Source organism: Chrysemys picta, chromosome 2 (assembly GCF_011386835.1).
Source record: "Chrysemys picta bellii isolate R12L10 chromosome 2, ASM1138683v2, whole genome shotgun sequence".
NCBI lineage: Eukaryota > Metazoa > Chordata > Testudines > Emydidae > Chrysemys > Chrysemys picta.
In genome coordinates this window covers 289,664,747-289,684,319 of record NC_088792.1, presented here as the reverse complement: position 1 = coordinate 289,684,319, position 19,573 = coordinate 289,664,747, and the positions used below count along the sequence as shown (strand labels likewise).

Genomic DNA, 19,573 nt, shown 5'->3' with positions numbered 1-19,573 from the left:
CGCCCCCTGCTGGGACAGGCTGGGGCTGGAGTCGCTGGGAGCTCCCCCCAACCAGTGCCGTGCCCCACTCCCATAGCGCCCCCTGCTGGGACAGGCTGGGGCTGGGGTAGTCGGGAGCTCCCCCTCCAGCCAGTGCCGTGCCCCACTCCCACAGCGCCCCCTGCTGGGACGGGCTGGGGCTGGAGTCGCTGGGAGCTCCCCCTCCATCCCACAGCCAGTGCCCTGCCCTGCTCCCCACAGTGCCCCCTGCTGGGAGAGGCCGGGGTTGGAATCACCAGGAGCGCTTGCCCCGCTCCCCACAGCGCCCCCTGCTGGGAGAGGCCGGGGCTGGCGTCGCTGGGGGTCCCCGGAGATGCAGTGAGACACTGAGTGGATGACGTGGGGGGACCAGTTCGCTGCTGCCCCTCCGCAGCCGGCAAGACTCAGGGCCTCTTTCTCCTGCAGCTGCTGTGCATGAGCCTCCCAGACCCTGTGCAGGACTCTCCTTTCCCCCTCAGCGACAGCTCCCTGCGGCCCCTCAACAAGGACGCCAGACAACGGCTGCTCCTGGAGCCTCGTTCCCTCGCTGTCAAGTGAGCCCAGCCGGGGTCTGCCCCACTGCCAGGCCGGGTGCTCCGAGCTCCTGCCCAGTACACGGCTCCACACCGCCAGGGCTGGAGCACCCCGCCACACACACTCCCTGGGTGCACCCACACCGCCAGGGCCGGAGCACCCCCCCACTCCCTGGGTGCACCCACACCGCCAGGGCCGGAGCACCCCCCCCACTCCCTGGGTGCACCCACACCGCCAGGGCCGGAGCACCCCCCCCCCACTCCCTGGGTGCACCCACACCGCCAGGGCCAGAGCACTCCTCCCCCTACTCCCTGGGTGCACCCACACCGCCAGGGCCGGAGCACCCCCTGCCACACACTCCCTGGGTGCACCCACACCGCCAGGGCCGGAGCACCCCTCCCCCTACTCCCTGGGTGCACCCACACCGCCAGGGCCGGAGCACCCCCTGCCACACACTCCCTGGGTGCACCCACACCGCCAGGGCCGGAGCACCCCCTCCCCCCACTCCCTGGGTGCACCCACACCGCCAGGGCCGGAGCACCCCCCCACACACACTCCCTGGGTGCACCCACACCGCCAGGGCCAGAGCACCCCCTCCCCCCACTCCCTGGGTGCACCCACACCGCCAGGGCCGGAGCACCCCCCCCCACTCCCTGGGTGCACCCACACCGCCAGGGCCGGAGCACCCCCCCACACTCCCTGGGTGCACCCACACCGCCAGGGCCGGAGCACCCCCTGCCACACACTCCCTGGGTGCACCCACACCGCCAGGGCGCCACTCCCTCCTCCCCCCGTGGGTACACCCCCTCAGTCATGGCCAGAGGATCCCCCCCCCAACACTCTCCCCCGCTGTGCTCCATGTTGTGGGCTCTGCAGGTTCCATCCCTCGTCCCCAGTGTCCTCAGAAGGAAGAGAAGTTTTCCGCCCAGACCGAGGGATTCTCTGTGGATGCAGAACGCACAGCCTCAGAGCTGGGCGTGGGGAGGGGTTGAGGGCAGTGGCTGCAGATCTGCCTAAGAGCAGTGTAATGGGGGTGGCATCAGAGAGCTACATGGGGGGAGTCCTCACCCAAAGGCAACTGTGGGCACACCCTACACGCTCATGTGGGGACAGACGGACACACACATACACGTGGGGACAGACCGATGGACACACACGTGGGGACACACACACACACAAACACACACGTGGGGACAGACAGATGGACACACACATGGGAACACACACACAAACATACACGTGGGGACAGACAGATGGACACGCACGTGGGGACAGACAGATGGCTATACCCACACGTAGGGACAGATGGATGACCAGACACACATGGGGACAGACAGACGGATACACGGACAGACACACACCACCACAATCAACGTTCCTGACCCACGTGGCCCTTGTTGAGGCAATGCTGGGTGACCCACCGGCGGTCCTGGGTCATGTCTCTTGGCTCTGGCAGCCCTGTGGGCGGGCTCAGGGCAGCCCATGCCATCCCTGCGCAGGGCAGCCCCAGGCAGGATGCTGTCGCTCAGGCAGGGGACGTGCGGTGAGCGGGGTTGTTCTGAGATCCCTGAGGGACGCTGGTGCTAGTTTGCACCCGATGCACCATCTCTTGCTTCTGTGAGGGTTTAGGGCCACATGTCAGGTGTTGCTGCCCTGGCCGCGGTGGGCAAAGGCTGGTGGATGGCCTGGGGGCCGTCAGCCTGGCCGTTGACAGGCGTGTCCCTCTCTGCAGACTGTGTGTGCCGCTGCTCCACTGGAAGCCCAAGAAGGACAAGGACTTGTCTTGGGCGCGCCAGGAGAAGGAGGAGGTGACGTCTGATGGTGGGATGGCTAGGGTTACCATATTTCAGCATGCAAAAAAGAGGACGGGAGGAGCCCCGCCCTAGCCCCGCCCCTCCCACTTCCCACCCCCCCAGAACCCCCAACCCTCCCCCCGTTCCTTGTCCCTTGACTGCCCCCTCCTGGGACCCCTGCCCCTAACTGCCCCCCAGGACTCCACCCCCTATCTAAGCCTCCTTGCCTCTTGTCTCCTGACTGCCCCAACCCTTATCCACACCCCCACCCCCAGACAGACCCCTGGGACTCCCACGCCCCATCCAACCACTCCCCACCCCCTGACAGCCCCCCCCCAGAACTCCCGACCCATCTAAACCCCTCTGCTCCCTGTCCCCTGACTGCTCCGATCCCTCTCCCCACTCTTGCCCCCTGACAGCTCCCCCCCAGAACTCCCAACCCCCCCCGCTCCTTGTCCCCTGACTGCCCCCTCCTGGGACCCCTGCTCCTAACTGCCCTCCAGAACCCCACCCCCTACCTAAGCCTCCCTGTTCCTTATCCCCTAACTGCCCCTTCCTAAGACCCCCCCCAACTGCCCCCCAGGACCCTACCCCCTACCTGTACCCTGACTGCCCAAAACTTTCTCCACTCCCCCCAAAAAGCCCCCCCTGAACTCCCGATCCCCCCCCCGTTTCTTGACTGCCCCCTCCAGAACCTCCCTGCCCCTTCTCCTGCCCCCTGGCCCCCTTACCCTGCTGCTCAGAACAGGGTGTTGGGCTCTGTGCGAGCCGGACACGTGGCTGCGCTCCCCAGCGCAACACACAACCCGGTCCCTGGCCCTGCACAGTGCTGCCGGAGCCGGGCTTCAGGGGAGAGCTGCCGGCTCAGAATGCAGGGAGGGAGGGAGGAGGGGGAGAGGAGGAAGCTGCTCCGGAGTCCAGCCCGTGACTTTCCTGCAGCCCTCCCAGCCGCTCGCTCTGCTCTGCCGGGGGAGGGGGGAAATCCCGGACATTTTGAGTGCTTTACAAATTCCCCCCGGACGCTATTTTTAGCACAAAAAGGAGGACATGTCCGGGTAAATCCGGACGAATGGTAAACCTAGGGATGGCAAGCTGCTGGCGCTGCCTTCTCCAGCGCTGGTCCAGAGCACCTGAGTGATAGGCCGAAGCACCAGTCCCCTTGGGCCAAAGCGCTGGCGCTCAGATTCTGCCCTGTCGGCGCTCGCTCGAGCAGGGATGAGGCAGGAGAGGCTGAGAGATGGCCCCTGTTAGTCAGCGAGGACATGGACGGCCCCATGTTCCTCGACTTGCTGCCAGTTCCGGGCAAGCTCACACCAGCCTCTGCTTCCTGCCACCCCCTCGGCCTGCAAACCTGCCGGGGCACGAAATCCAGGCCCCCGACACTGGGCACCAGGCCCCCAGCATGGGTCCTGATCTCAGACAGTGGGTAAGGGCTGGCACCAAGCCCTGGGCCACGGGCACCTCTGGCCCTCCAGTCCCTGCACAGCCCCCGGATCTGGGCAGCCGTCTGCTGTTCCCAGCCCCGGACCACACTGGCTGCTGTCATGGGTGGGCTCTGCTGCGTGCCAGCGACTGCCTGGCAGCTGAAGACCCGCTTCCCAAGCCCTGCCGCTTCCCAAGCCCTGCCACTTCCCCAGGCAGTCGTTGGGCTCCTCAGCCTGCCAGGAACGACCGTGAGCCAGGGCCCCTTTGAACGTTGCAGGCCTGTGCCCAGCTGGCGGCGAGGGACCAGGATCTGCTCCTCATTCAGCAGGGGAAGCTCTCCGCCGCCAGGAAGCCCAAGCTGAACAAGAAGCTGCGGGACGAGGCCTTTGAACGTTACATGCATCTCGTCTACAGGCAGCCGCGGAGGATCCAGGTGACGGTGTGGCTGGGGCTGGGGCTGGGGCTGGCTGCGGGTGATGGGGCCCGGCCAGACGCGCTCTGTGTTCTGGGATTAGCAGGAGTTCTGCCTGGGAAGGGGCTGGCTGGGGGGCTCTGAGACAGACATAGCAACAGCGGGGGGCGGGATCTACCCCCTAGGCGGGAGCCTCCTTCCAGATGATGTCATGGTGTCCTCTGGCACTGAGGATACCTGTCCAGGGGAGGGAATCCCAAGTAGTAGAAAGAGGCTGCGAATAGCAGTGCGGGAGTCAATCATTAGAAATGCAGATAGCTGGGCTTGCCCACATGGTGACTCGCCTGCCGGGTGCAAAGCTTGCAGGTCGCTCAGACTTATGTGCAGTGCTGGAGAGGAGCCGGTGGTACATGTAGGTACCAGTGACATAGGGGAAGGTGGGAGAGAGGCCCTGGGGGCCAAATGTAGGCAAGAGATTAAACTCCAGAACCTCCATGGTAGCATTGTCTGAAATGCTTCCAGGTCCATGCGCTGGGCCGGTTAGAGAGAACTGCAGGGTCTCAGTGCACGGATGAGACGATGGTGTAGGGTGGTGGGGTTTAGTGTTATTAGGAACTGGGGAACCTTGTGGGAAAGAAGGAGCCTGTATAGGAAGGATGGTCTCCACCTAAACCAAACCGGAACCAGACTGCTGACAAGAAAATTCCAAAGGTCAGAGGAGTTTAGTTTTTAAACTAAGAGCTGAGGGAAAGGTGACAGGTGCAGAGGAGCACATGGTTTGGACAGACATTCCTTAGGGGAGGATTTATTAAAGGAGATACGCTATAGCCCAGTAAAGAGGAGAGGCTGGAACCTGCTGAAGTACAGGGAGGAACTGAAGAGAAACAGACAAATGAAAAAAAGGCCCATTCAATTCCATCACATGAAGGCAGACAACTCAAAGTGACAGATGTGATAAGTGCTTCTATACAAATGCTAGAAGTCTAAATACTAAGATGGGTGAACCTGAGTGCCTTGTATTAAACAATGATGTTGATATAACAGGCCTGACAGAAACTTGGTGGAATAAGGATAATCAGTGGGACACGGTAATAGCAGGGTATAAATTAAACAGCAATGTCAGAGTCGGTCGTGCTGGTGGAGGAGCGGCACTATATATGAAAGAAAGCATGGAGTCAAATTAGTAAAAATCTTAAACAGTACTTTAGAATCTCTATAGATAGAAATTCCATGCTTGAATAATCAGAATATAGCAGTAAGGATATATTACTGACCACCTGACCAGGATGGTGATAGTGACTGTGAAATGCTCAGACAGATTAGAGAGGCTATAAGAATAGAAAACTCAATAATAATGGGGGGTTTCAACTATCTCCATATTGACTCGGTACATGTCACCTCAGGACGGGATGCAGAGATAAAGTTTCTAGACACCTTAAATGACTGCTTCTTGGAGCAGATAGTCCAGAAACCCCAAGGGGAGAGGCAATTCTTGTGGCGCACAGGATCTGGTCCAAAAGGTGACTACAGCTGAACCACTTGGTGATAGTGACCATAATGTAACACAATTTAACACCCCGGGGGATAGCAGGGAAACACCACAGCAGCCCACCACGGTAGCATTTAATTTCAGAAAGGGGGACTACACAAAAATGAGGAAGCAAGTAAAACAGAAATTAAAAGATACAGCACCAAAAGTGAAATCCCTGCAAGCTGCATGGAAACTTAAAAAACCCCCACCATAATAAAGGCTCAAATGTATACCCCTAATTAAACAAAATAGGAATAAAACCCCAAAAGTGCCACCGTGGCTAAACAACAGAGTGAGAGAAGCAGTGAGAGACAAAAAGGCTCCTTTAAAAATTGGAAGTCAAATCGTAGTGAGGAAAATAGAAAGGCGCATAAACCCTCACAAGTTAAGTACGAAGTATACTTAGGAAAACCAAAAAAGAATTTGAAGAGCAACTAGCAAAAGACAAAAAACTAACAGCAAAAACTGTTTTAAGTCCATCAGAAGCAGGAAGCTGGACAAAGAACCAGTGGGGCCACTGGACGATGGAGGTGCCAAAGGAGCACTCAAGGATGATAAGACCATTGCAGAGAAGCTACATGAATTCTTTGCATCGGTCTTCACGGCTGAGGATGTGAGGGAGATTCCCACACTTGAACCATTCTTTTTAGGTGACAAATCTGAGGACCTATCCCAGATTGAGATGTCATTAGAGGAGTTTTGGGAACAAGTTGCTAAACTAAACAGTAATAAGTCACTAGGACCAGATGGGATTCACCCGAGAGTTCTGAAGGCACTCAAGTGTGAAACTGCAGAACTATTAACTGTGGTATGTTACCTATCATTTAAATCAGCTTCTGAACCAGATGAATGGAGCATAGTTAATGTGATGCCAATTTTTAAAAAAGGCTCCAGAGGTGATCCCAGCAACTTGAATAGTAGGCAAATTGGTTGAAACTATAGTAAAGAACAGAATGATCAGACACATAGATAAACATGATTTGTTGGGGAAGAGTCAACATGATTTTTGTAAAGGGAAATCATGCCTCACCAATCTACTAGAATTCTTTAAGGGGGTCAACAAGCATGTGGACAAGGGTGATCCAGTGGATAAATTGTACTTGGACTTTGACAAGGTCCCTCAGCAAAGGCTGGTAAGCAAAGTAATCAGTCATGGGATAAGAGGGAAGGTCCTCTCATGGATCAGCAGCTGGTTAAAAGACAGGAAACAAAGGGTAGGAATAAATGGTCCGTTTTCAGAATGGAGAGAGGTAAATAGTGGTGTCCCCCAGGGGTCTGTACTGGGACCAGTGCTATTCAACATGTTCATAAATGATCTGAAAAAAGGGGTAAACAGTAAGGTGCCAAAATTCGCAGATGATATAAAATTACTCAAGATAATTAAGTTCAAAGCAGACGGCGAAGAGCTACAAAGGGATCTCATAAAACTGGGTGACTGGGCAACAAAATGGCAGATGAAATTCAGTGTTGATAAATGCAAAGTAATGCACAATGGAAAACATAATCCCAACTCTACATATAAAATGATGGGGTCTAAATTAGCTGTTACCCCTCGAGAGAGATCTTGGAGTCATTGTGGATAGTTCTCTGAAAACATCCACTCAATGTGCAGCGGCAGTTAAACAAGTGGAAAGAATGTTAGGAACCATTAGGAAAGAGTCAGATAATAAGACAGGATATATCAAAATGGTGATATATAGATCCATGGGACGCCCACATATTGAATACTGTGTGCAGGTCTGGTCACCCCATCTCAAAAAAGATATATGAGAATCGGAAAAGGTTCAGAAAAGGGCAATAAAAATGATCAGGGGTATGGAACAGATTCCATATGCAGAGAGATTAGAGTCTGGGACTTTTCAGCTTGGAAAAGAGACGACTAAGGGAGGATATGCTAGAGGTCTGTAAAATCATGACTGGGATGGAGAAAGTGAATAGGGAAGTGTTATTAATCCCTTCTCATAACAGACAAAACAGTGGTCACCTGATGAAATTAATAGGCAGCAGGTTTAAAACAAACCAAAGGAAGTATTTCTTCACACAACTCAGTCAACTTGTGGAACTCCTTGCCAGGGGATGCTGTGAAGGCCAAAACTATAACTGGGTTAAAAAAAATAGATACATTCATGGAGGACCAATGACTGTTGACCACGATGGGCAGGGATGCAACCCCATGCTCTGGGTGTCCCTAAACCTCTGAGTGGCAGAAGCTGAGAATGGGCGATGGGATGGATCACGTGATTACCTGTTCTGCTCATTTCCTCTGAAGCCTCTGGCACCCACCACTGTTGGAAGGCAGGAAACTGGGATACCTGGCCATTGGTCTTGCACTTTACAATGTCTGTGTGTCGGGAGCACATGGCTCGCTGGGGAGCTGGCCCCATTGTGCTCAGCTTGATGTATTCGAACACCCTCCGTGGGGAAGCCGAGTGTGTGGTGCGTGAGGTGGCCCTGGCCCCCGCTTGCAGGGGCTGGCACGCTCTGCAGTGAGGGCCTCGTGGCAGTGCCACGCCCGATGTGTGTGCGTGGAGAGCATGGCACGTGGGTGGCCGCCTGGGCCCCCTCAGGCTGAACGCCTCACCCTGCAGCGTGGTGCTGCAGGCAGATTTCAGCTGGTGCCCGTGGCGAAGGCGGAGGTGGCTGACGGCTCCCCCCTGCCTTTCCACGCAGATCCCCCACAACGATTCCTTTGATGCAGATATGGTTCTGGAGGCCTGTCTCCTTAGCCCACTGGTACCGAAACTCTACGGCCCGACTGCTTCTCACATGTTCCTAGGGGCCTTCCTCGATGGTGCCGAGGAGAATGCGGAACGGCCGATGCTCAAGGTAAACACATGCCACCACGCTGGTGGGTCGGCAGAGTGCAGCCTTGCCCCTGCCAAGCAGGGCCGGCTCTAGATTTTTTGCCGTTCCAAGCAAAAAAAATTTTGGCTGCCCCCCGTCCCAGCCCTAGGCTCCTCGCCGGACCCCCCTGCTGCCCCAGCCCTGGGCTCTTCCCCCCCACCCACACCCCCTGCCGCCCCAGCTCTGGGCTCTCTCTCCCACCACCTGCACTCTCCTTCCGCCACAGCCCTGGGTCACTGGTAAGTCGCTCCCAGGGCGGGTCATTCAGCAGGAATTTTAGATGTGCACAGAACACAGACAGGATTGGTTCCCATATGGTTACAGAACTGCAGTAAAGTGGAACAGTTTTCAGCTTGTGTGATTGGAGGATATCTGGATGCAGATTATAAATCTGTCCTACATAAATGAGGAAAAGTTGAGGTGCCTTTATTATTCTTTTGTTCCACTCTTTCTTTCTACGGGGAATTTGCCAATGCAATATCACTGTCTTCCTTTTAAACAAACAAACAAACAAGGCAATGGCTGTTGAAAATAGCAATTCCAGTCCTAATAACCACTGGGAAGCATTTCTTGCTCCATTTTATCCTACTTTTTCTACAGCAAAAAGAAGAACAGGAGTACTTGTGGCACCTTAGAGACTAACAAACTTATTAGAGCATAAGCTTTCGTGGACTACAGCCCACTTTGTAGTCCATGAAAGCTTATGCTCTAATAAATTTGTTAGTCTCTAAGGTGCCACAAGTACTCCTGTTCTTCTTTTTGCGGATACAGACTAACACGGCTGCTACTCTGAAACCTTTCTACAGCAAGTTACAGTGGATCAGTATATTTGATTTGGGAGAAATGAAGTAACAGCTGCCCAAACTGAGCGTGAGCCCTCCTGAATTTTGAGGTGTTCAAATCTGGAAGACAGGTGCTGGGGTGGGGCGGGGGGGCTGTGGCTCCGCAGGGGAGCACGGCAGCATGTATGTAGCAGCGTGGCTGGCGCTGCGCGAAGCCAGACATGCTGGTCTGAGTGGCACGGTAAGGGGGCTGGGGGGTTGGAGAAGGGGTAGAGGGTTCTGGGGGGGCAATCAAGGGACAGGGAGCGGGGGGGGGGTTGGATGGGGCGGAGGTTCGGGGGGGCAGTCAGGGGCAGGGAGAAGGGGGGGTTAGATGGGTCAGGGATTGGGGGGCAGTCAGGGGACAGGCAGCAGTTGGATAGGCATGGGAGTCCCAGGGGTTTGTCAGGGGACAGGTAGGGGGTGGGGTCCTAGACGGGAAGGTAGGGGGGGTCTCAGGAGGGGGCAGTTGGGGACAACGACCAGTGGGACTTAGGGGGTGGGGTCCTGGGGGGCAGTTAGGGGCAGGGGTCCCGGGAGAGGGTGATCAGGGGACAGGGAGCAGGGGGCGTTGGATGGGTTGGGGTTTCTGTGGGGGGCAGTCAGAGGGAGTGGATGGGGGCAGGGTGGGGCTAGTGTCCTAGTTTTTGAACGTTAACATATGGTCTCCCTGCCCTTCCCAGGGCAGCTCTCCATTCACAGCACACTGCAGCATGAGGTCTCAGCTTCCTCACTCCCTCCCCCCTCTTTCCTGTTGCTAGTGGCCAAGGGAATGCTGGGAAATGTAGTTCTTTCCCTGCTCCAGGGCTGGCTCTATAGGCAGGGAGCTAACCAAGGAACTACAGCTCCCAGGGCCCCCTGTTGGTTCTCCGCTCCCAGGCTGGCTCCCTGCCGCCCCTGCAAATGGGCTGCCCCACGCACGTGCTTGCTTTGCTGGTGCCAAGGGCCCACAGCCCTCCCAGCCGAGCTAGCGCCATGGCATGCCCAGATGGGCGTGGCGACGCAGGGGCTTGTCGGAGGCCTGCCAGGACTCTGGCGCTCTGGTCTCCCAGCACCAGGCTGCGCTGTCTCCACCCTAAGTGGAGAGGTGACCCACCCCAGTGCACTGAGCGTGGGGCTACGCCGGAGCTGTGAGCCCCTGGGTCTCAGAGCCTTCGGGGACCCTTGGCTCTTCCCAGCCCCTGCCCCTCACTCTGCTTTTCTCACCGCTGTTCCTTTCCGGCTCTCCGATTGTGGGGGGCAGTGGCTGTGTCTGCCTCAGGCAGCGCAGCGGGGCGTTGTCCTTGGAGCGGGGCAGTGGGGCTGTGGTTGTGGGTCCGGGCTGGTGCGTAGACGGCAGCGATACAGTATCTGGCCGTGCCAGTGGGGCCGGGTGCGTCAGGCAGGGGCTGGCTGCTGCTGTGTGACGGGGGTAGGTGTGTGAAGGTGAGGGGTGTGTGAGAGAGAGAGAGAGGGGGGAGGGGTGTGTGAGAGAGAGAATGGGGAGGGGTGTGTGTGTGAGGGTGAGGTGTGTGTGTGTGTGAGAGAGAGAGGGGGGAGGGGTGTGTGGGGCGTGGGTGTGAGGGTGAGGGGTGTGTGTGAGAGAGAGAGGGGGGAGGGGTGTGTGGGGCGTGGGTGTGAGGGTGAGGGGTCTCTGTCTGAGGTCCGGTCCAAGCACCAACACCCAGCAGGGATGTTTCCCGTGGCCTCCCCTGCTCTCTCTGCCCACGTCTCCGCCTGGCCCACCTGTGGCTGTGCTGTGGACACACCGCCCATAACAAACCCCACTGCACAAAGCTGCAGCTGCTCCCCAGAGCGCGGGCGGTTGCCGGGTGGTTTGGCCCACGTGGGCTCTGCCTGCCCTGCATTGGAGGCTCCTGTGTTGGTGTCTGGTGGTGGTGCACCAGGCAGCCGTGCCGGCGCAGCGCGTGGGGCCCTGTAACATGTGCATTTACGCCGAGCGCCTGTGTCCCCCAGGCTCCCGTGGCAGATGGGGTTTGCAGAGAGGACGCCCTGGAGCCTCGTGCAGGCCGGGGCTCACGTTTAGCGCTTCCAACCCCCAGTGCCTCTAAAGGGCTGGAAGACTCCCTGCGCCGCTCCTCGCTGGCAATGATCCGGAGTCAGATATCGCAGGTAAGGGCTTGGATCGATGTCGAGTAGGCTCGGGCAAGACAGCAGATCCGCTGCCGGTTCTGATCTCACCTCTGGCCTGGCTGGGGGTAAGGGATCCAGTGGGCTGGCTGGGGGGGGGCAGGGGATCCAATGGGCTGGCTGGGGGCAGGGGGATCCAATGGGCTGGCAGGGGGTAAGGGATCCAATGGGCTGGCTGGGGGGTAGGGGCTCTCTAGCCTTGCAACTGGCAGGCTGGCTGGGGGACAAGGGAGAGTGGCCAAACTGTTGTTAAACCATGGAGAAGAGAGATCTGGCTTGCAGGGGAAAAGGCTGGCTGTGGGGATTGGCTGACTTGGGGGATCTGGCTTGGGGGCAATTGGCTGGCTCGGGGGATCTGGCTTGGGGCGGTTGGCTGGCTCGGGGGATCTGGCTTGGGGTGGTTGGCTGGCTCGGGGGCGATTGGCTGGCTCGGGGGATCTGGCTTGGGGGTGGTTGGCTGGCTCGGGGGATCTGGCTTGGGAGTGATTGGCGGGCTCGGGGGATCTGGCTTGGGAGATCTGGCTGGCTTGCGGGTGTAGGCCTCGCTGGAGTCCAAGGTAATTAACAGTGTGAACCAAAGGCTGTGAACCAGAGCAGGCCTGGTCCTGGCAGAATACCAACACACCAGGCATTGGCTAACAGCCAGTAAGCATGTTCTTGACCAGAGGGGATGATACAAAACCACACTGAGCTCTCAAGGAACTAGGTGAACGCATTCCCCATAGGTAGTCCAGGAACACGCTAACCCCTCGGGTGGATGGGGATGTTTTGCTCGAGCCAGCAGGTAGAAGGAGAAAGGTGGTAACTAACCACCTCAGGAGGGTGATACATATCTCGTTTGTATCAATGAGTCACAGGGGGCCGACTCTGCTTGCCGAAGGGACAGCATCCTGCTGGCCTCATTGAACTGGTCCCATTGTGGCGGGCACATGTGGATTAGTGCAGCTGTAGCTCTTATAGGGCGCTAGGACCTTGCTTCAGCGACAATAAACCTGGCCGAGGGCCTTCGCCACCGAACCCAGCCTGTGGCCTGTCTCACCAGGAACGTCGAGGTCTGCGGCACAGACATGCTGCACCATCTGCTAGTGCCGCTGACATCAGAGCTCCCAGAACAGCAGCACTGGCAGCACCAGCAACACCCAGTTACACCTGGGGCTCCAGTGAGGCCTACAGGGGGATCTGACAGGCTAGCCAGGGGAAGGGGGATCTGGCTGGGGGGGATCTGGCTGGTGGGGATCTGGCTTGGGGGGATTATTCTCCTTTACAAACTTGGCCCCCGTGTGTCCACTGCCAGAGCCCTGAATCAGGCCCCGGGGCTCCCCGGCAGGAAAGCAGTGCACCCAGGCCCGTGTGCTGCTCCCCGCCCCGGTGGAGGTGATCACGTGGCTCACAGCGCAGCTCCCTTCGCTCCTGTCCCTTCCCCGCCTGGCGCTGGGCCCTGGCTGGCGGGTGCGTCGCCAGGCTGGGGAGTTTGCTGCATCTCTGAGCCCGTTCCTAGCTACATGGCTGCACTGGTGCTCTGCCTGGTCCCACCAGGTTGGAATGTCAGTTTGTTGCCTCCCAGGTCCCTGGGGCCATTCCCAGGGGAGGAGTCGGTGCTACGAAGCTGGGAGGTGTTACCACTGACCCCAAACCCACCCACCCCACCCCTCTCCGTGCGTCTGTCAGACAGCGACGTCCCAGAGACGCCCGAGTCCCTCCCTTCTTCTCACCCTGGTACTCGCCTCCCTAGGGAGCAGCCTGGGCTGCTGGCACACCCGTAATGGAGCCCGGCTTTGGGGAACAGGCGTGGGGGGACAGGCTGTTGGTCCGGGCCGGTGTGTAGATGGCAGCGATACAGTGTCTGGCTGTGCCAGTGGGGCCGGGTGCGTCAGGCAGGGGCTGGCTGCTGCTGTGTGACAGGTGTCGTGGCCGGGCGAGCGTTGGCAGGGGTGTGTGTAGCAGGCTGTCACGGGATCAGGAATAGACTCTGCTGGCAACGGGCCCAGGGCCCCACAGCCCACGCCAGAGAGTCGCCCCGTTCTGGGTCTCACTGAATTGAAATGGTGTGTGTGTGAGGTCCGGTCCGAGCACCATACAGCAGAGGTCTTTCCCGTAGCCTCCCCTGCTCTCTCTGCCCACATCTCCCCCTGGCCTGCCTGTGTCTGTGCTTTGGACACACAACCCATAACAACCCTAGTCCTGAGGGCATTCTGCACCAAAACATTAAAAATTCTACACAAAATATTTGAAAATTCTGCAAATTTTATTTGTCAAATAAATGTGGAGGCTCCAGCCTGGCACTGGCTGCACAGAGGTGGGAGATCACTGTACAGCTCCCCCCCAAGACACGGACTCAGTGGTGAGGCTGCACCCAACCCTAACATAGTGCAGGGACCCGGCCTGCCCCAGAAACACCCCAGGGCCCCGCCCTTCTGTGCCAGGTGCACCAGGTGTGGGCAGGCAGGCTCAGCAAGGCAGGATCCAAGTGTGGAGGGGCTCAGTGTGGGGGGATCCAGGTGTGGGTTGAGATGGTTCTGTGTGGGGCAAGCTGGGTATGGGAGGCTCAGTGGGGGATGCAGGGAGGATCTGGATGCACAGGGGCTTGTTGGGGTGTTTCTGGGTGCAACGGTAATAGGACTCTGCAGGGGGGTCCAGATGAAGGTGGTTGGGCTCAGCAGGGGACGGGTCTGGTTGTGTGTGTGGGGAATAGAACTTGGCGGGGGGGGTCTGGGTGTGGGGGAGTCCAGATGCTGGAGGCGTGGGGCTCAGTGCGGTGGGGATCCAGGTGTAATTGCTTGGGGCTCAGTAGGGAAGGGGTCCGGGTGCAGGTGGCTCGTCAGGGTGGTCCAGGTGCAGGGGGAGTAAGGCTCATTAGGGGGGTTCTGAGTACGGGGGTGTGAGGCTCAGCAGGAAGGTCTGAGTATGAGGACGTCTGGATGCATGGGGGTTGAGCGGATGGGGGAGCAGCTCCCTGTACAGGGAACCCTCACCCTGAAGCTGAGGAGCATTGGGTGCAGGAAGTGTGTGTGTGTGTGTGGGGGGGGAGTTTGCAGAGCTTCCTGCAGCTGGGGAAGAAATTTGGGGGTGGGTCTGACCCGGCTCTGGATGCCGTGCAAGGGAAGAGGAAATCCCCTCCTCCGCAGCCCAGCCAGGACTAGCAGCTGAGTCCGGCGCAGGGTAGGAGCCACCAGTCGGGTCTTCCCCAGTCCCGCTCCCTACCCCACAGTGATTTTACCTCTCTGCTGGCTGCCCTGGACACCCGAAACATACTGCTGGGGAGGGTTGCATGACCGGTCTTGTGGCTTCCCTTTGGTTCCCCATCAGAAAGTCATTTTTCTGCGGGGAAACAAATAAATCTGTGGAGGACATAAATTCTACACATGAGCAGTGGCACAGAATTCCCCCAGGAGTAAAACCCCACTGCACAAAGCTGCAGCTGCTCCCCAGAGCGCGGGCGGCTGCCGGGTGGTTTGGCCCACGTGGGCTCTGCCTGCCCTGCATTGGAGGCTCCTGTGTTGGTGTCTGGCGGTGGTGCACCAGGCAGCCGTGCCGGCGCAGTGTGTGGGACCCTGTAACGTGCGCATTTACGCCGAGCTCCTGTGTCCCCAGGCTCCCGTGGCAGATGGGGTTTGCCGAGAGGACGCCCTGGAGCCTCGCGCAGGCCGGAGCTCACGTTTAGCGCTTCCAACCCCCAGTGCCTCTAAAGGGCTGGAAGACTCCCTGCGCCGCTCCTCGCTGGCAAGGATCCGGAGTCAGATATCCCAGGTAAGGGCTTGGATCAACGCCGAGCAGGCTCGGGCAAGGCAGCAGATCCGCTGCCGGTTCTGATCTCACCTCTGGGCTGGCGGGGGGGAGGCGGATCCAATGGGCTGGCAGGGGGTAGGGGCTCTCTAGCCTCGCAACTGGCAGGCTGGCTGGGGGGAAAGGGAGAGCGGCCAGACAGTCCCAAACCTGAGCCGTCCTTTGTAGGTGACAAATCTGAGGAATTGTCACAGATTGAAGTGTCTCTAGAGGAGGTTTTGGAATTAATTGATAAACTTAACACTAACAAGTCACCGGGACCAGATGGCATTCACCCAAGAGTTCTGAAAGAACTCAAATGTGAAATTGCAGAACTATTAACTATGGTTTGTAACCTGTCCTTTAAATCGGCTTCTGTACCCAACGACTGGAAGATAGCTAATGTAATGCCAATATTTAAAAAGGGCTCTAGAGGTGATCCCAGCAATTACAGACCGGTAAGTCTCATCAGTACCGGACAAATAAAAGGAAGTTCTTCTTCACGCAGCGCACAGTCAACTTGTGGAACTCCTTACCTGGGGAGGTTGTGAAGGCTAGGACTATAACAGCGTTTAAAAGAGAACTGGATAAATTCATGGTGGTTAAGTCCATTAATGGCTATTAGCCAGGATGGGTAAGGAATGGTGTCCCTAGCCTCTGTGTGTCAGAGGGTGGAGATGGATGGCAGGAGAGAGATCACTTGATCATTACCTGTTAAATTCACTCCCTCTGGGGCACCTGGCATTGGCCACTACCGGCAGACAGGATACAGGGCTGGATGGACCTTTGGTCTGACCCAGTGTGGCTGTTCTTATGTTCTATGTTCTTATAAGCCACAGGGAAAGAGGGGGGGGCAGTTTTGGGAAGACTGGCAGGTTTCGGTGGAGGAGGGAGAATCTGGCTGGGGGGATGTGGCTTGTGGGGGGATTGGCTGGTTTATGAAGAATGAGGATCTGGTTGGTGGAGATTATTCTCCTTTACAAAATTGCCTGCCCTGATCCCCAGTGCCAGATCCCTGCGTCCCACAGAGTTAAAACAGCACAACGATCCATGTACCATGGTGCTGGGGATCCCCAGAGCTGTGAGCCACTGTGTTACCTCTGCCAAGGCAAGGGTGAGCTTTGCTAGAGATTAGCCTGCGTCAGCTCCCTGCCACCTCAGCCTGGCTTTCTCTCCAGCAAACTCCTCGGGGCCTCCCAGCCCAAATCTCGCCTTGCAGGTAACAACCAGCGAACTCCAGCCCCCAAACTCCTCAGCAGTGTTTTCTGCAATGCACAGCACCCATCACGGGGTATTCACAGAAGATATTAAGTTCTTTGCTCTGTTAAAGAGTCAGTACGTTGCAGCTTATTAATTGAACTGGGGTAAATACACCCTTCCCTTCAAACACAGCACTGAGCCGGTTTCCTCAAGAACTCAGGTCAACTCCTGTCTTGTCACTCAGTTTCCTTTATTAGGCGCACAGTAAAGCTAGACTAAATTGATTGCCCTCAAGCCTAGGGGGTGGGTCTAGGGCATGGCACACCTCCAAAGTCACCCAGTAAACCTCTTCTGTTGTAGACATTGACATGGTCCATTGCATGTGCTGTCCATTGCATCACACGCGCTGGGAATGGCTCGGTTACTTTGAGGGAGCCAATCCCTGTGCAGCATGCTCGGTCCATGTACGACTTGCTCTTTACCTCATCTTTACGTCCCCAACTTCCCTTGTCCATTGTCAGTGGTTCTCTGGGGTTCCCCGTTAGCTCAGCCAGCCCAGACGTTCTGTTTCCAGCGTGCTGATGCATTTACCTCCCTAAGCAGCGAGGCCACACCCAGATCTAGTTACAGGCCCACGATAACATGCGCATTTACCCCGAGCTCCTGTGTCCCCCAGGCTCCCGTGGCAGATGGTGTTTGCCGAGAGGATGCCCTGGAGACTTGCGCAGGCCGGGGCTCACGTTTAGCGCTTCCAACCCCCGGTGCTTCTAAAGGGCTGGAAGACTCCCTGCACCGCTCCTCGCTGGCAAGGATCCGGAGTCAGATATCCCAGGTAAGGGCTTGGATCGACGCCGAGCAGGCTCGGGCAAGGCAGCAGATCCGCTGCCGGTTCTGATCTCACCTCTGGGCTGGCTGGGGGCAGGGGGAATCCAATGGGCTGGTGGTGGGTAGGGGGATCCAATGGGATGGCGGGGGGCAGGGGAATCCAATGGGCTGGCGGGGGGCAGGGGGATCCAATGGGCTGGTGGGGGGGCAGAGGTTCCAAAATGAATTGGATCTGTTCATGGAGGATGGATCCATCAATGGCTGTTAGCCAGGATGGGCAGGGACACAGCCCCCTGCTCTGGGTGTCCCTAAACCTCTGACTGCCGAAGCTGGGAAGGGAGGACAGGGGATGGATCACGCGATAATCGCCCTGTTCTGTTCATTCCCTCTGGAGCACCTGGCACTGGCCACTGCACCTGCTGGGCTACATGGACCATTGGTCTGACCCGGTGTGGCCGTTCTCTAGCCTCACAGCTGTTTGGCAGGGCATGGGGGGGCAGGGGGAGAGCTGCAGGACAGTCCATAAGCCACAGGGAAAGAGGGGGACCAGTCCTGGGGTGACTGGCAGGTTATAGAGGAGGAGGGAAAGTCTGGCTTGTGGGCATTGCCTGGCTGGGGGGTATCTGGCTGGCTAGCTGGGGAAGGGAGATCTGACAGGCTAGCTGGGGAAGGAGGATCTGGCTGGGGGGGATCTGGCTTGGGGGGATTATTCTCCTTTACAAACTTGGCCCCCGTGTGCTCACTGCCAGAGCCCCGAATCAGGCCCCGGAGCTCCCCGGCAGGAAAGCAGTGCACCCAGGCCCGTGTGCTGCTCCCCGCCCCGGCGGAGGTGATAACGTGGCTCACAGCACAGCTCCCTTCGCTCCTGTCCCCGTCTCTGGCACAGACCCGAGGGACTGTCGCTTGGTTGCCCTCTGGGGCCTCCTGTGAGGCTGGTTGTGCCAAGAGTCTCACTGAGTTGAAATGTATTGGAAGGGGTGGGGGTGGGGTGGCAGGAGGGCGGGTGTGTGTGGGGGGGGGTTGGGGTTTGTGTGTTTGTAGGGGGAGCAAGGGTGTGGGTGGGTCTAAGAATGATGAGGTGAGGGGAGTGGGGGGGGGAATTGGGGCAGAAGTGAGGGGTGTGGGGGAGATGGAGGTGTGGAGCACGTGTGGGGGTGGGGGGGCAGAGGTTAGAGTGTGTGTGTGTGTGTGTGAGAAGTAGGGGTGAGGTGTTTCTGTGTGTGTGTGTGTATGAGGGGGGTAGGGTTGTGTGTGTGTGAGAGAGAGGGGGTAGGAGTGTGTGTGTGAGAGAGAGAGGGGGGAGGGGTGTGTGGGGGCTGTGTGTGAGGGTGAGGGGTGTGTGAGAAAGAGAGAGGGGGGAGGGGTGTGTGGGGCGTGGGTGTGAGGGTGAGGGGTCTCTGTCTGAGGTCCGGTCCAAGCACCAACACCCAGCAGGGATGTTTCCCGTGGCCTCCCCTGCTCTCTCTGCCCACGTCTCCCCCTGGCCCACCTGTGGCTGTGCTGTGGACACACCGCCCATAACAAACCCCACTGCACAAAGCTGCAGCTGCTCCCCAGAGCGCGGGTGGCTGCCGGGTGGTTTGGCCCACGTGGGCTCTGCCTGCCCTGCATTGGAGGCTCCTGTGTTGGTGTCTGGTGGTGGTGCACCAGGCAGCCGTGCTGGCGCAGCGTGTGGGACCCTGTAACGTGCACATTTACCCCGAGCGCCTGTGTCCCCCAGGCTCCCGTGGCAGATGGGGTTTGCAGAGAGGACGCCCTGGAGCCTTGCGCAGGCCGGGGCTCACGTTTAGCGCTTCCAACCCCCAGTGCTTCTAAAGGGCTGGAAGACTCCCTGCGCCACCCCTCGCTGGCAAGGATCCGGAGTCAGATATCCCAGGTAAGGGCTTGGATCGACGCCGAGCAGGCTCGGGCAAGACAGCAGATCCGCTGCCGGTTCTGATCTCACCTCTGGGCTGGCTGGGGGCGGGGCAGGGGGATCCAGTGGGCTGGCAGAGGGTAGAGGGATCCAATGGGCTGGCGGGGGGTAAGGGATCCAATGGGCTGGCTGGGGGGAGAGGGATCCAATGGGCTGGCGGGGGGTAGGGGATCCAATGGGCTGTCTGGGGGAAGGGAATCCAATGGGCTGGCGGGGGGGAGGGGATCCAGTGGGCTGGCTGGAGGGCAGGGGCTCTCTAGCCTCGCAGCTGGCAGGCTGGCTGGGGGGAAAGGGAGAGTGGCCAGACTGTTGTTAAGCTCTGGCCTCCCCTACCGCGGCCGTGGTCCAGGTGCACGTGGTGGG

At 58.3% G+C, this 19,573-nt stretch overlaps 1 protein-coding gene across 4 annotated transcripts in view; it reads left to right on the top strand.

Moving 5' to 3' along the window:
- WDR97 (WD repeat domain 97) overlaps positions 1-19,573 on the top strand; it is a 57,448-nt gene that overhangs the window by 15,877 nt on the left and 21,998 nt on the right. For 3 of the 4 annotated variants that reach the window (XM_065582281.1, XM_065582282.1, XM_065582280.1), the window contains exons 10-17: positions 445-572; positions 2,285-2,360; positions 4,048-4,203; positions 8,384-8,539; positions 11,335-11,490; positions 15,100-15,255; positions 17,147-17,302; positions 19,016-19,171. In XM_065582281.1, the coding sequence (XP_065438353.1) occupies positions 445-572; positions 2,285-2,360; positions 4,048-4,203; positions 8,384-8,539; positions 11,335-11,490; positions 15,100-15,255; positions 17,147-17,302; positions 19,016-19,171 (1,140 nt within the window). The remainder of the gene's footprint in view (positions 1-444; positions 573-2,284; positions 2,361-4,047; positions 4,204-8,383; positions 8,540-11,334; positions 11,491-15,099; positions 15,256-17,146; positions 17,303-19,015; positions 19,172-19,573) is intronic. The other variant, XM_065582283.1, reaches the window with a different exon arrangement.